A 13,336-nucleotide genomic window follows, 5' to 3' on the forward strand; every position below is an offset into this window, starting at 1 on the left:
TGACCTCAGAGATCACAGTGCCGACCTGAGTTCCCAGCGGAGGGAGAACGCCATCAGTAGTCGTAGATCCAGTACCTGCTGCTGCCGAATCAGTTGGGTATACGCCGCCTGGAATAGTCAACTGCCCGGTGACCTCAGAGATCACAGTGCCGACCTGAGTTCCCAGCGGAGGGAGAACGCCATCAGTAGTCGTAGATCCAGTACCTGCCGCTGCCGAATCGGTTGGGTAGACGCCGCTTGGAACGGTCAATTGTCCGGTAGCCTCAGAGATCACGGTGCCAACCTGACTTCCCAGCGGAGGGAGAACGCCATCAGTAGTCGTAGATCCAGTACCTGCCGCTGCCGAATCAGTCGGGTATACGCCGCTTGGAATAGTCAACTGCCCAGTCACTTCTGAAATCACAGTGCCAATCTGACTTCTCAGCGGAGGCAGAACGCCGCCGGTGGTGGTTGTCGCATCACTGCCCGCAGCTGCTGAGCTTGGTGGGTAGACGCCGCTTGGAGTAGTCAACTGCCCAGTCACTTCGGAGATGACGGTGCCAACCTGGCTTCCCAACGGAGGAAGAACGCCATCAGTGGTGGTTGTCGCGCCAGTTTCAGGCGCCGGCGAGCTAGATGGGAATAATCCCCCCGGAGTCGTCAACTGCCCAGTCACTTCGGAGATGACGGTGCCAACCTGACTGCCCAACGGAGGCAAGATGCCATCCGTAGTGGTTGTCGCGCCAGTTCCAGCCGCCGGCGAGCTCGACAGGAACACATCGGTCGGGGTCGTCAACTGCCCAGTCACTTCCGAAATCACACTGCCGATCGGGCTGCCTACTGGGGGCAGAATGCCGTCAGTGGTCTTCGACGCGCCGGTAGGCGAGACGTCCGTGTTCGACGGGAAGATGCCGCCAGTCAGAGTAGGTAGGGTTGGAAGATCGCTGGTCAAGCCAATCGGCAGACCCGGGGTGCCATGGGGTCGCTGAGGGCCAAGCACGCCTGAGTCGCGTGAGGAGGACGAGGCGGGTGCTTGCTCTGAAGACTCAGATGGTGCTTCATACGGCAGGCCGGTTGGTCTCGTCAAGCCGGTAGTAGGGCCCGTGATGCCGAGCTCACTTGTCAGGAAACCGGGCAAGTCGGGCTGAGTAGGGCGACCATGGTGAGGTCCAGGGGACTCCAGAGGCACTGAGATAGTTGTGGAAAGGCCAACGATGATTCCACTTGACGCGGTGTAGTTGCGAGTACGCGTTGCCTCAGACTCGTGATGCCTGGTGGGCGAAGGCTCGTCGGGTGGAAAGATGCCGTGCGTGCCATACAATGGGATGGTGCCTTCTGCAGGGGCAGAGCTTGATGTCTCAGTCTCGTGATCGCGCGTCCTCGTGTGTCCAGGTGCTGGGAAGATACCATGACTGCCAAAGATGGGGTTTTCATAATCAGCAGAAGAAGAGCTGGACTGCTCCGGCTGGCCATGCCCAGTGCCAGTACGGCTAGTAGGCAGGACGATGCTCGACGGCAGCAGACCCGTGCCCGTTGCACTCGAGGACTGAGACACCTCAACACTCTCCTGCGTCTGGTGAGGACGCTGAGGTTGCCTGTGGCCAGTGGAGGTCGGCTTGCCGTGGTTGCCAGTCAATGCAGTCAAGCTGTGGAAGATTCCAGTGGGGAAGCCAAAGTAGCCACCCTCTGAAGACGACGCAGCTTCGAATGAAGACGACAACGGAGCAGACGACGATGCTGGCAGAGAAGATGACTCCAACGCAGACGAAGATGCTGGCGCTGAATAGTATGGAGCAGACGAAGACAGCTGAGCAGAAGATGACGCCATCTCGGAGGAAAAGCCAGCAGAGGACGAGGCAGCGATCGAACTCGACGAGTATACCTCAGATGAAGACGCAGCGGCCGACGATGACCCTGGAAGCGAGCTTGAGCTAGAACTCGACGAGTGAGCAGTTGGGCCAGCGGAAAGCGACGAGCTATTGCCGACGTGGTATGGTATCGAGCTGGAATGCGTCGAGGTCGATGCGGGAGGTGTGTACGCCGCGGCAGAGCTACTGGACAAAGCTCTCGATGACAGCTCCGAAGAAGAGGCCACATCGCTGCTAGATAGCGCCCGCGAGGACAGTTCGGAGGATGAAGCAGCAATGCTGCTGGAAATCGCTTCCGAAGACACCTGCGAGGAAGACGCAACGAAACTGCTCGAGAGGGCCTCAGAAGACGCGGCAATGCTGCTAGAGATCGCCTCAGAAGACACTGCCGAAGAAGATGCAGCAATGCTGCTCGATGCAATCTGCGAGGAAGAAGTCGCCGCTTCCGAGGAGGAGACTGCCGCTTCCGAGGAGGACGGCGGCACAGAAGACTCCTGAGAGTGTGGCTGAGGTCGTCGATGCGTCGGCGTCGTCGTGGTGGTCTCCAGAGGCGTTGAAATGTCCGTCGGCGAAGTGTACAAAGGCACACTGACCGAGGTGTAAAGAGGTACTGACGAGGAGGATGAACTCGACTGCGCAGGTAGAATCGATGAGCTCGACGATGAAGGTATCACCGACGAGCTGGAGGACACAGGCGCTATCGATGAATGGACCGTAGAAGTCGCCGTGTCAGTTTCGGTGTACGTGAGAGTCCACGTATGCCCCTCAGCATTGGGTCGGTTGTTCCGCGCCAGAGTCATCGTCGTAGTCACAACCGTGTTCTCTGTCATTGGAAGCAAGCCCTCCGCAAGGAAGCTTGACAGCATCTCATCATCGGTAGGCGTGCTCTTCGTAGAAGTTCGCGGCCGTCTCGAACGCGTGGAGGTGTCCTCTTCTGTAACCGGAGGCGGAGGTGGTGGTTCCTGCGTCAACGGATCTGGATGCTGCGTGCGATGTTTTGTCATGCGCGTGTGAATGTCTGTCTCCGTTTCCAATAACTCCGTCGAGGTGCTCTCCACCGCCGGGGCCGAGCTGTTGTAGCCTCCCGCTGCCCTCCTATGCTTGGGAAGGTAATACTGAGGTCGTTGTTGGTCTTGAGGTCGAGCGGGCGCAGCCTCCGCAAGTGTGAAAGGTCCACGCATGGACATGACCGCGAGCGCGGCTGTCCATGCTGCTGTTGATGTAGTACGCATGGTGGATTAGTCAAGGTATCAATCTTGGAACGAAAAACAGAAGTGGTGAAACCTAGACACTATCAGCGGGTCGGTCGCGAGTATGCCAATCTCAAGACAAGGCGTACCAGTTCGAAGTTGGGTATAAGCGAGTGTGGTGGACGGGAAGTCGTCCGAAAAATCAAGGCCTGCTGTTTTGCGCTACAAAACTGCGGGATCTTTGTAATCGTGGTCGGGACCTAAGCCATCATGGCCGTCCGTCGCGTTGAAGGAATGTCTGTAGTTGGAACCGCGATCGCGCAATGGAAGGGCGAAGAGTCGAGACTCGGGACGTCACAGCAGAAGTGCGATGTCCAGCTCCAATTTCGAATGCGCCAAACTCAAAGCCGACCACAAAGGGAGCACGTGGGTATGTCTTCTCAAACAAAGGCCCGTCGTCTTTCACCGTGCTAATGCTGGATCGGGAGCAGTTCTGTTCCCTTTGATCGAGAAGTCGGGGCTGAAGTGGGTGCTTGGCGGAGTAGTCGTCGGGAAGTCTTCAAACAATGGCGACGTGTCCAACAGATTCCAAAAGACCGACAGAGAGCAGCGCTGAAAGTCGCAAGGCCGTGAAAAGAATGAGAGTCGTAATGCAGTCGAAGATGCGGAAAGCGAGCGTGTGTGGTGCGAGGGACCTGTGAGGGCGGAGACGAAGAAAGGGGTGGGTGTTCCGGGTGCTGTGCCTCACGGTCGTCGACGGCCAGGCGGGGGTCGTGTACTGGGTGGTGGCTTGAGTGCAGTACTGCCGGTCGATATGGCGCGCCTCGAGGGGTGGAGGGTGGGCGGAGGTTGTCGTAGTCGTGAACGTGTCGGTCCAGAAGACAGAGTGCGGCGAGCGAAACACTCACCCTCTCCTCAGCGGAGGATCAGAAACGCACGTCCCGCTTCACCTCACTTTCGCTGCGGGCTAGACCAGATTCGGCAGACGACAATTTCAGACCTCTTCTGGCCCGCATGCTACGATTGGCTGCTGCTGCTGCGTCTTCTCGATCTTCTTCGGCAGAATGCTTACAATCTACACATTCTTGTCCATCCGACCATTACGACGTGCGCTCAGCAGACACTTCACGCAGTTCATGCGTCCACGATCAGTCAGCTGCCTCCCCATCGAGACACCTGCGCCCGTGTTTCGAGCAGAGAGACTCCCGAACACGAAGCCTGCCAGGCACATCTCGGCTCATCCTGCAGGCAGAGCAGGGCCACATGCGCCCTCTAACCCACACTGGCATCGTTCAATGCCCATCTGACCCTTTGACCACTCACGAAACGCCCACCTGCACCGACTCTACGGCCGCCTTGCCGCAAGCAGTCTGGCGAAGTCTGGCTGACCGGTGCCCGTGGCTGAAGCCGCTGCCGGGGGGTGTAATTTAAGGACACTGGACATCCACTCCCGGCTTTTTCCTTGCGAAACGATCAAACTACCGATCCACGTCCTGCCGGCTTCTGGGCCAGAATGTCACGTCCATCGGCCGGACGTTGGGGATGAAGCTTTGTAAGTTGAACTTCTTCAACATCTGCGATGGAAGTCTCGCGGTGTTGCGAAGAACGATGTCCGTTGACGCGCGTCATCAATGTTTGCACGCCGAGTGGCATTCTATTGGGTATGCAAGCCACAGCCGCACCGCGATGAACACCTCGGGCAGCTGCTCGATCCATCTTGGCTTTGCATGAAAACCTCCAAAAGAATCGAAGCCCGGAGAAGAACACACCGGTATGCCAGTTCCGACTCGTGCCGGGGGCTGACGCACTTTGTACCACAACATGACCTGGCCTCGCGTCTTGCTGTTTCCGATCCTTACCCGTAACCAGGAGTTCGGGTGACACGATCGATAGTAGGAGGTTTGTCTTGCAGTACGATCAACTACGATGTCATGTTGGGCTTGTGCCGTCACCAGGCGTTCTACATCAAAGGCATTGACAAATCAAGATACCTCGCCGATGAGCTCCGCAAGCAAGTGACAGCCAAAGCGGCCAAACGGCATATCTGACAATATTCTCGAAGACCCGGTTGCACCGGAAAAGGCCACATCACTTCAGTCGGTGGGCTATCACTGTCTGGGAGAAGATCTATTGTACGGGTCACTCTGACATAGTCGACTACTTTCACCGCCACCCGCCGACGGTGTTGAGGACTACTGACGTCTTGATTTTAATGTACATGCTCACGAAGCTGCCCGGTAAAGCACCTAGGCTGTCAAATGCCTGGCAGAGTCCTACGTCGTCAATACTGGTCAAGGTAGGCATTCAGCTCTATCTTCTCAATCTGTAATACTGTCCTTCGGCCGTTCGTCATCATCCAACCGCATAATACCGTGCACTGCACGCCATCAGATCCCAGCATTCACCAAACATCCCTCTCTCCCACTTTGCAAGTCTGAAACCCTTCCCCTTCCATCATCCGCGATCCTGGAACAGCGCTGTCCGGTTGATGCTGTACTGCTGCGCTTCTGAATACGACTGCTCCATCGACGGGCGATGTTTGGGGATTTTGCGGGTTGTAGGCCATGCCATGGCATCACCGCAGGGGATGGAGAAGTCTTTCCGGGTGTGTCAACGGAGCTGCGCAGGCCGGATAGTACACCAAGGATCCTTCGTACCACACGGAGTCCGTCAGGCCGTTGGCGCCGGCCCTCATTGATGGAACATCGCAGAACGCCATCACTTACAGAGCACGATCTTGACATGGAGTGTTCATGGTAGCAAAGCATGACGATGTTCTGGCGATGATCGTCCTGCAGCTGCGCTGCAATATCGGTCGACGAATGGCAACAAGCGGGTGTGTCGATGTCAGATTCAGCTTCGAACGTGGGAAACACCGCAGAATTGGACTGGACGTTCAGACGACGGCCTACCGGCATCTCGCTGAGTCTTGCGGACTGCGAGCTTTGGATGCAAAGTCTGTTGGAAAAGATGCCAGTCGGCGAGTTGGGCTTTCAATGCATATCTAGACTCTTTTTCTTCCTTATTCCTGGTTGCCCCAACCCTAACCCTCACAACACATCCCTTCGCTTCGGGGTAGGAGTGTGTCTTGCACACAAACGCTTATCTGTCGATTACGGAGACCGCATACTGCTTTTAACTTCATCGGCCACGCCTCAATGCTCGACGCTACCAAACTCCACCGATGGAAAGCCTTCGAAGTCGAAGCTAAATCGCCATCAGCAGCCATCTCCACTGACCTTGTTCGGTTCTCGACCACACAATGCCGCCACACCCACCCATCAACCATTCACAACTCCTCGAACCTTCCAACGTCAGCCCAAACCCACAGCGCAAAACTTTTCATCCCGCCCCGCGTCGACAGAGTCTCGAATGCCGAGATACCCACCCCACGTGCTCACATCTCTACTACCGCTTGGCAGACGCGGCTTATCTGCCGATTTCGAGGCTTGTGCAAGCTTGGCCCGACGCGAAGCTTTTAGCGCAGATCGGATGCGGTAGGTGTAAGCAAGCAAGCAAAGATAAAGGAGCGTCACATCGCGCCGTTCTGGATCGGCAGCTCGAGTGAGTGTCACCTTGCTTGGGTCGGCTTGGTGCTTTTCATCTCATTACAAAAAGCTCTCGCAGCGCAGGCTGACGCGAATCGACTGCCAGTGACTTTCGCCAACCCCCAACCCACGAAGCTTGGTGAAAGCTTGCCTCCCTCTCGACAATGGACGACTCAAAGATATCCGCCCACGACTCCTCGTCCCCCACCAACACTAAAGACGCCGACATCGAGGTCCCCCTCGTCGACCCCGAAAAGTCCACCTGGGAAAGATTATGGCCCGCCATGGCCTGCGGCGCCGGCCTCTTCGTAAGTTCCTCCGGTAAAAAGGTCACCACTCGTCTCAAAAACCTTGCCCAAGACGTCGCGGACGCCGAGAACATCTTCCCCAGTATCCACGAATACTTAATCCACGCTAACCCTTTGTTTGTTTCGTCTGGACAGAGCGACGGCTACCTCCAATCCGTCATCGGCCCCGTCAACACCATCCTCTCCACCCTCTACCCGGTGAAATACGCGCAGAGCTCCGCGGTGTCGAACGTGACATCGATTGCTTTCGCGGGGACGGTGCTGGGGCAGTTGGTATTTGGGTATACGTCGGATTCTTGGTCGAGGAAGTGGACGCTGTTGGTTTCGACGGTGATTTTGATTGTTTTTGCTGCGTTGGGGGCGGGCAGTTATGGGGCGGGGGGGAGTGTAAGCGGGTTGTTGGCGGCGTTGACTGCTTATCGGTTTTTGCTTGGGATTGGGATCGGGTGAGTCGTTCTCTCTCTCCCTTGCACACGGCGATGGAGGATGTCGTGTTTGCTGACTGGTTCTCAGTGGCGAATATCCCGCCGGCAGCGTCGGTTGCGCCGAATCCAGCGGCGAAATGAAAGAAGGCACCCGCAACCGCTGGTGAATAGGCCTTCACAAGGTACGCTGGGAGATACTCCAATGCTGACAGTGTCCAGGTTCGTCCTCTTCACCAACGTCCAAATCGACTTCGGCTTCGTCGCCGGAACGCTGGTCGGTTGCATCGTCACGGCCATTGCTCCGCACCACCTGCACGCCGTATGGCGCATCTGTCTCGGCCTGGGCGTGATTCCGCCGCTGTCGCTTTTATACCTCCGGATTAAGCTGAAGGAGCCGGAGGCGTTCTCGAGGGAGAAGTTTGAGAAGAAGGTGCCGTATTGGTGTGTACGAACCTTCCAGCCCGTGGGCAACTTCGAGCTGATTTTGATCCAGGCTCGCGCTCAAATTCTACGGGCCCCGGCTCGCGGTTGTCTGTGTCATCTGGTAAGTCCTTAAAAAATGCAAACCTGGTTCAAACCGTTTCCTGACAGAGTCGTCAGGTTCATCTACGACTTCCTCACATACCCCTTCTCAATCTTCTCCTCCTCCTGGCTCGACACCATCGCCCCGGACCGCGACCTCTGGCAAAACTTCGGCTGGTCCACCGTAATCAACTGCTTCTACCTCCCCGGCGCCATCGCAGGCGCCTTCCTCTCCGACCGCCTCGGCCCCCGTCTCGCCCTCTCCGTCTTCGTCGCCGCGCAAGGCATCGTCGGCTTCATCATGAGCGGCTGCTACCCGTGGCTCAAACTGCCCGAGAACGTCGGGGGCTTCGTCGTCGTGTACGGCATCTTCTTGTCGTTGGGCGAAATGGGGCCGGGGGACAACATCGGTCTCGTCGCCGCGAAATCGTGCGCCACGGGGATCAGGGGGAAATACTACGCCATCGCCGCCGCGTGCGGGAAGGTGGGCGGGTTCGTGGGGAACTACATCTTCCCGTACATTATCGCCGATGGTGGAGGCACGGATAGCGTGAAGGGAGGGCAGTATCCGTTTTATGTGGCGAGTAGTCTGTGTTTGCTCAGTGCGTGTATCGTGTGGTTGTTGCCGCGGATCGATCAGGATACGATTGAGAAGGAGGATAGGCGGTTCAGGGCGTATTTGGTGGAGAACGGGTGGGATGTGAGTACGATGGGGGATGAGGGATGGAGGGAGAAGAGGAGGGCGAGTTTGGCTGCGCAGGGGATGGAGGGGAAAGAGAAGGAGTATTGAACGTAGGAGAGACGATACGCTCGTTTGCTGATAGCTTGGTGGGTGAGACAGTTGAGAGCACCTACCTTCCCATCGTTTCGAAGAGAGTCGGTCCATGTCGACGTATGTTCAGCCCTGTAAACCATTCGTACGATGAGTGGTCGCGGAAATGGGAGAAGAGTCCGGTCGTATCTTCGTAACCATTTCGTAGCCATCTCGCATTGGCCAGTAAGCCCACCAAATAGCAGTCTCTTACATATAGCCGATACGTCGCTTTCGATGCCATGACGCTGCGGCTTGCCAGTGCATGTAGTTAATACGGCGCATTGTTGCGCCAACTGCGGCTGTGGGAAGCTGAACTCCTCCCTCCCTTCTTACTCTCTGTCAGACAAACGACTGCGACTGGAGATGAGGCGTACAACACTGTTGGCTAGCCCAGCTCGCTCGCAGGTTCACTGCCGTCCCTCAGGCATCAGTACAACAAGTCGAATGAATGAAAAGGAATAGTAAGGCGCGTTAGCCAAATCGGCCAGAGGTAGCAGATCCGAGTGGTACAGCGTGGCTCGAATTGGGAGGTCTGACAGGCACAGCTTCTGCTTAGCTGCAGCTGAAGGACTGCCTCTACTGCAGCTTTTCAGCGATTCAGAGGCCAGTTCATCTGGGGAGGAGCTGGTGTTGATGCCCAGCGGCGGTTCGGGGGCGGGCTTTGCTGGCAGTGCAGTGCTTGAGAGGCAGATGTTGAGGTTGGAGTAAGATCGGGAGGTGGTTTTGTGTAACGTTGGTCGCAATCTTGCGCCTCGTGGGAGTGACGGGTGTTGGTGTGAGAGGACAGATACGTCGCATGGTGTTCGCATTTGAGAAGGTTCGTTGCCGGCAGCGCAGCACAGCAGCGATCAGCGGTTATGAGCTCTCAGTCCCCACTCGCGAGACTTATCACATGCCACCTCCCAACCTCGCGGATATTGCGCATTGTTACGGAGGTACACACGACTGGAGTGAATGAGTGCGGGATAGGGGTAGGCGTGTGTCTGGTCGACAACAAAGAACAGAAGATTGCCTTGAACGCGCTCGGACAGAAAGAGAGTCAGGCTGCGACACACCGCCCATTGGAGTCGGCCTTGTCGCCTGACCAATACAAACAACAACACTCCCTCTCTGCCTGCCTCTGCCGCCGCACACTGCATTTTCCCCCTTCTCCCGCCTCCTGCCACGTCTTGCACAACCGCTCAATGCTTCGGCAAGCGACTTCCCCAACCTTCACCACCGGCACAGCAGCCAACACTACCTCCTGCTGCACCACATGAGAAGTGAGGAACCACCGCAGCCCGCCTACACGCATTGAGCGACGTCCGCATTGACATACATGGCTCCCCGCATCCCTCGTAGCACAAGTCGCCCGACTGTACCACAACCACCTCGATAACCCCCAGCCTTGGGGGTATTACGGACTCGAGATCACGAGGGGGTGGCATACGATTACTACGAAGGAAGGCAGTATTACTAGTTGTCCTGCCCGCGCCGCCTCGCGCTGTGACTGGTCGGTTCTTCATCCAGTCCTACGATGCCATATCGTTTCTCATTCGCCAGCCCTGTGAATGGTCAGAGCGACGACGAGCGGGCGCAGCAGCAGCAAGAGATGGGAGGTGCAGAGGGCGAGCCGAAACGGCAGAGGAGGTCGTCGTTGTTGAGGAATATTGGCGGGTTGTGGAAGAGGCATTTGGAGCAGAAGGATGTTGAGGCATGTCCATCAACGGTGGCCGAGGCAGAGCAGCCGGTGGCAGATTTGTTCGCGAGGACGAGGAGGTCGAGTCTACCCGAGACTCCTCCACATCGAAGGGCGGTGCCGTCGTTGCCTCGGCCGCAGACGTTCCGTAGGCAGGAGTCTGAGAAGAGGGAGAAGTTGTTGGAGGTACCGCCGAGTCCTACCGAGAGGCGGGCTGTGAGTGTAGATCGGCGGAGGGGGAACAGTTTGAGTGCGTGTAGGAGGACTTTGTCGCCACCGAAGCCTATGCCAACTCTTGCGTCTTCTGCTCCCGATGTCTCGAAACTGGATGAGCAGGTTGGACCGGTCAGTGGAGGTTCAGAGACCGGTGAAGGCGATGTTGCGAACCAGCGGAGGTATCTTCCCGAACTGCCGCCGCTGCAAATACCGCCATTGGACGACTTTGATGCACCGTATTCGTACGATGGCGATGAGGAGGAAATCGACACTGCTTTGCAAGATGAATACGACCAACGATGGATTCTCAACCTGAGCATGCAATTCCGCGACAAGTCGAATCGAGAGAAGTTCTTCGTGACATATGCTGAGACGCCTTCCAACTGGAGACGATTAACAATATCGCTCGACTACCGAAAAGCGCCTGAAGGCTCCCTCGAAGCTGATCTCAGTACACTTCATTACCAGCGCGACAAGAGCTTCCGCATCTACGAATCCATACGCGAATCGCTTGCAGAGATCCAATACTTCCCCACTGTGACGAATCTCAAGCTCGAAACGAACCCGGAAGATGGCCAGCTGCACGTTCATGTGCGTGAGGACGCCAACGAGATTGTGCAGTTCCCTTCCATCGATCTATTTGGCCACGTCGACGTCCCCCGACACCGCGAGAGCGATCTCGAATTCATCTCCCATCTCTCCGGCTTCGTCTACAAAGTCCGCGCCGGCGACAAGACCGTCATCAAAAAAGAAATACCCGGCCCGGACAACATCGACGAGTTCCTCTACGAAGTCAACGCCCTCCACGCCCTCCTCGACTCCCCTCGCGTGGTCGACCTCGAAGGTCTCGTAACGGACGAATCCGGCCTCATCGTCAAAGGCCTCCTCATCTCCTACGCCTCCCAAGGCGCCCTCGTCGACATACTCTACGACTACCACAACACCTCCCAACTCCCCTGGCACCGCCGCGAGAAGTGGGCCAAGCAGATCGTGCAAGGGCTCTCCGACATCCACGAAGCAGGGTTCGTGCAAGGCGACTTCACCCTCTCCAACATTGTCCTCGACGCCGCCGACAACGCCGTCATCATCGACATCAACCGCCGCGGCTGCCCCGTCGGCTGGGAACCCCCCGAACTCGGCCGCCTGATCGATAGTGGCCAGCGCATCGGCATGTGCATCGGGGTGAAAACCGACATCTACCAACTCGGCATGGTCCTCTGGGCTTTGGCTGAAGTCGTCGACGAGCCCGAACGCATCAGTCGCCCTTTACCCACCGTCTTGGACTCGATACCGACCTACTTCCGCCGCATGCTCGAGTCCTGCTTGTCTGAGCGTCCGCAGGGTCGTCCGAGCGCGAAGAAATTGCTGCATAAATTCCCCGCTTCCGCTGGACGAGCCCCGTCTTCGGGGACGAGGAGTGTGGATTTCGTCGTTGATGATGAAGAAGCGGTGGTGCATAGCACGAGTACGACGAATACGACGCATCGCAGCGATAAGGAGTACATTGACCCGCATCTTGCCGTGACGCTTGACGATGTTAATGCTCGCACTTCCCGCACTTCCCGTCGTCGGCAACAAGTCCGCGACGTGTCGCCTTTCACGACAGAGCAAGTCACGTACCTCGACCCCGGCGTACACGATCTCGTGTCCTCGCAGCCAGCGGAGAGCACGACGTCCTACCGTTTCGAATCTTCCGGTTCCTGGGTCGTTGGACGGCGAGGCAGGAGTCCTGTTTCTAGTCGTCGACGACGCAGTTCGCCTTATGCGAGATGTGGGAGTATTTCGTCGAGCAGGACGAGTTTGAGTCGGAGTCCGCCTAGACGGGGCAGGAGGGGAGGGGGGAGTGAGGTTAGTGAGAAGGAAGGGGAGTTGGTGCCGCTGCCGCTTGGGGATAAGAGGGTGGTGGCGTTGAAGGGGGAAGTGGGGTCTGGGGGGAGGGAGTTGGTGCATACGGATTCCGGGTTCGATGAGCAGATGGATCTTGAAGATGTTGAGCAGGTGGGGCAAGGGGGTGTGGTGTTGGATGGTGGCGAGAAGGAGCTGCAACAGACGGTCGATGAGGTGGTGCCGAGTCTGGAGGAGAAGTCGAGTAAGCCTCCAGGGGCTGGATGCGATCACGAACCCCTGCCTCCTGATGCGCCCGCTACCGCCGCCGGAGAGGAACGGCAACCACGTCCCACCGAGCCTGCTGCTGCGGCTGAAGAACAGATAACTCCCCCTCCTCCACCACCCTTCGAAGGCCTAGAAGAACTGGCAAAGCTCTTACCGTCACTTCTTCCGGAACCAGCGCATCCACCTGCCCCTTACGAAGAACCAGATATCGACACCAAAGCCCCCGCTCTAGCCTCCGCTCCCCCTATCAACGACCGCGGTGAAAGCACACCCCTACCGCTTCCACAGCCATCTCTTCCACAAACACCTGACACTACCCCAACGCTCGCGATCACGAGCACGACCTTACCGGAGCCTCAGGACGCACTGAAACGGGAATGAAGATGGCATACGAGAGAACGAAACACGACGACAGACATCACGACAGACATCACGAACCAACCACCTGCATGCATTGCATGATTGACGGATTCTACAGGGACGTCTCTGGATGGCGTTAATGTCGGATTCACTTTCCTTTGGTTTGGTTTTGGGGGTTAGCGAGGATAGGGTAGTGATACCACATTCCATACGTACCACTTTGGACAAGACAAGTCATCCGGTACTGAGCATTGACAACCTTCCGCACCAACTGTTGTGATGTTTTTGGTATTCCAGATAATTTTGCACACGGCTA

At 57.1% G+C, this 13,336-nt stretch overlaps 4 protein-coding genes across 4 annotated transcripts in view; 3 read left to right on the forward strand and 1 right to left on the reverse strand.

The window, feature by feature from the left end:
- LTR77_010311 (uncharacterized protein) overlaps positions 1 to 3,079 on the reverse strand; it is a gene marked incomplete at both ends in the record, with an annotated part of 5,158 nt that extends 2,079 nt beyond the window's left edge. The window contains one exon of the mRNA XM_064807533.1: positions 76 to 3,079. Within this exon, the coding sequence (XP_064654280.1) occupies positions 76 to 3,079 (3,004 nt within the window). The remainder of the gene's footprint in view (positions 1 to 75) is intronic.
- Positions 3,080 to 3,307: 228 nt separating this feature from the next.
- LTR77_010312 (uncharacterized protein) lies at positions 3,308 to 3,653 on the forward strand (the record flags this gene model as incomplete). Its single annotated transcript, XM_064807534.1, has 2 exons — positions 3,308 to 3,467; positions 3,529 to 3,653. 2 exons carry the CDS (start codon positions 3,308 to 3,310, stop codon positions 3,651 to 3,653), a joined length of 285 nt encoding a protein of 94 aa, XP_064654281.1.
- A 3,096-nt stretch (positions 3,654 to 6,749) lies between these two features.
- GIT2 (glycerophosphoinositol permease) lies at positions 6,750 to 8,630 on the forward strand (the record flags this gene model as incomplete). Its single annotated transcript, XM_064807535.1, has 4 exons — positions 6,750 to 7,339; positions 7,538 to 7,759; positions 7,812 to 7,862; positions 7,919 to 8,630. The coding sequence occupies 4 exons, from the start codon at positions 6,750 to 6,752 to the stop codon at positions 8,628 to 8,630; spliced, it is 1,575 nt and encodes a 524-aa protein (XP_064654282.1).
- A 1,540-nt stretch (positions 8,631 to 10,170) lies between these two features.
- Positions 10,171 to 13,041, forward strand: LTR77_010314 (uncharacterized protein; the record flags this gene model as incomplete). Its single annotated transcript, XM_064807536.1, has 2 exons — positions 10,171 to 10,548; positions 10,615 to 13,041. 2 exons carry the CDS (start codon positions 10,171 to 10,173, stop codon positions 13,039 to 13,041), a joined length of 2,805 nt encoding a protein of 934 aa, XP_064654283.1.
- Positions 13,042 to 13,336: the final 295 nt, after the last annotated feature.

The sequence above is a fragment of the Saxophila tyrrhenica genome (genome assembly GCF_035928015.1).
Source record: "Saxophila tyrrhenica strain CCFEE 5935 chromosome Unknown scaffold_22, whole genome shotgun sequence".
Taxonomy (NCBI): Eukaryota; Fungi; Ascomycota; class Dothideomycetes; order Mycosphaerellales; family Extremaceae; genus Saxophila; species Saxophila tyrrhenica.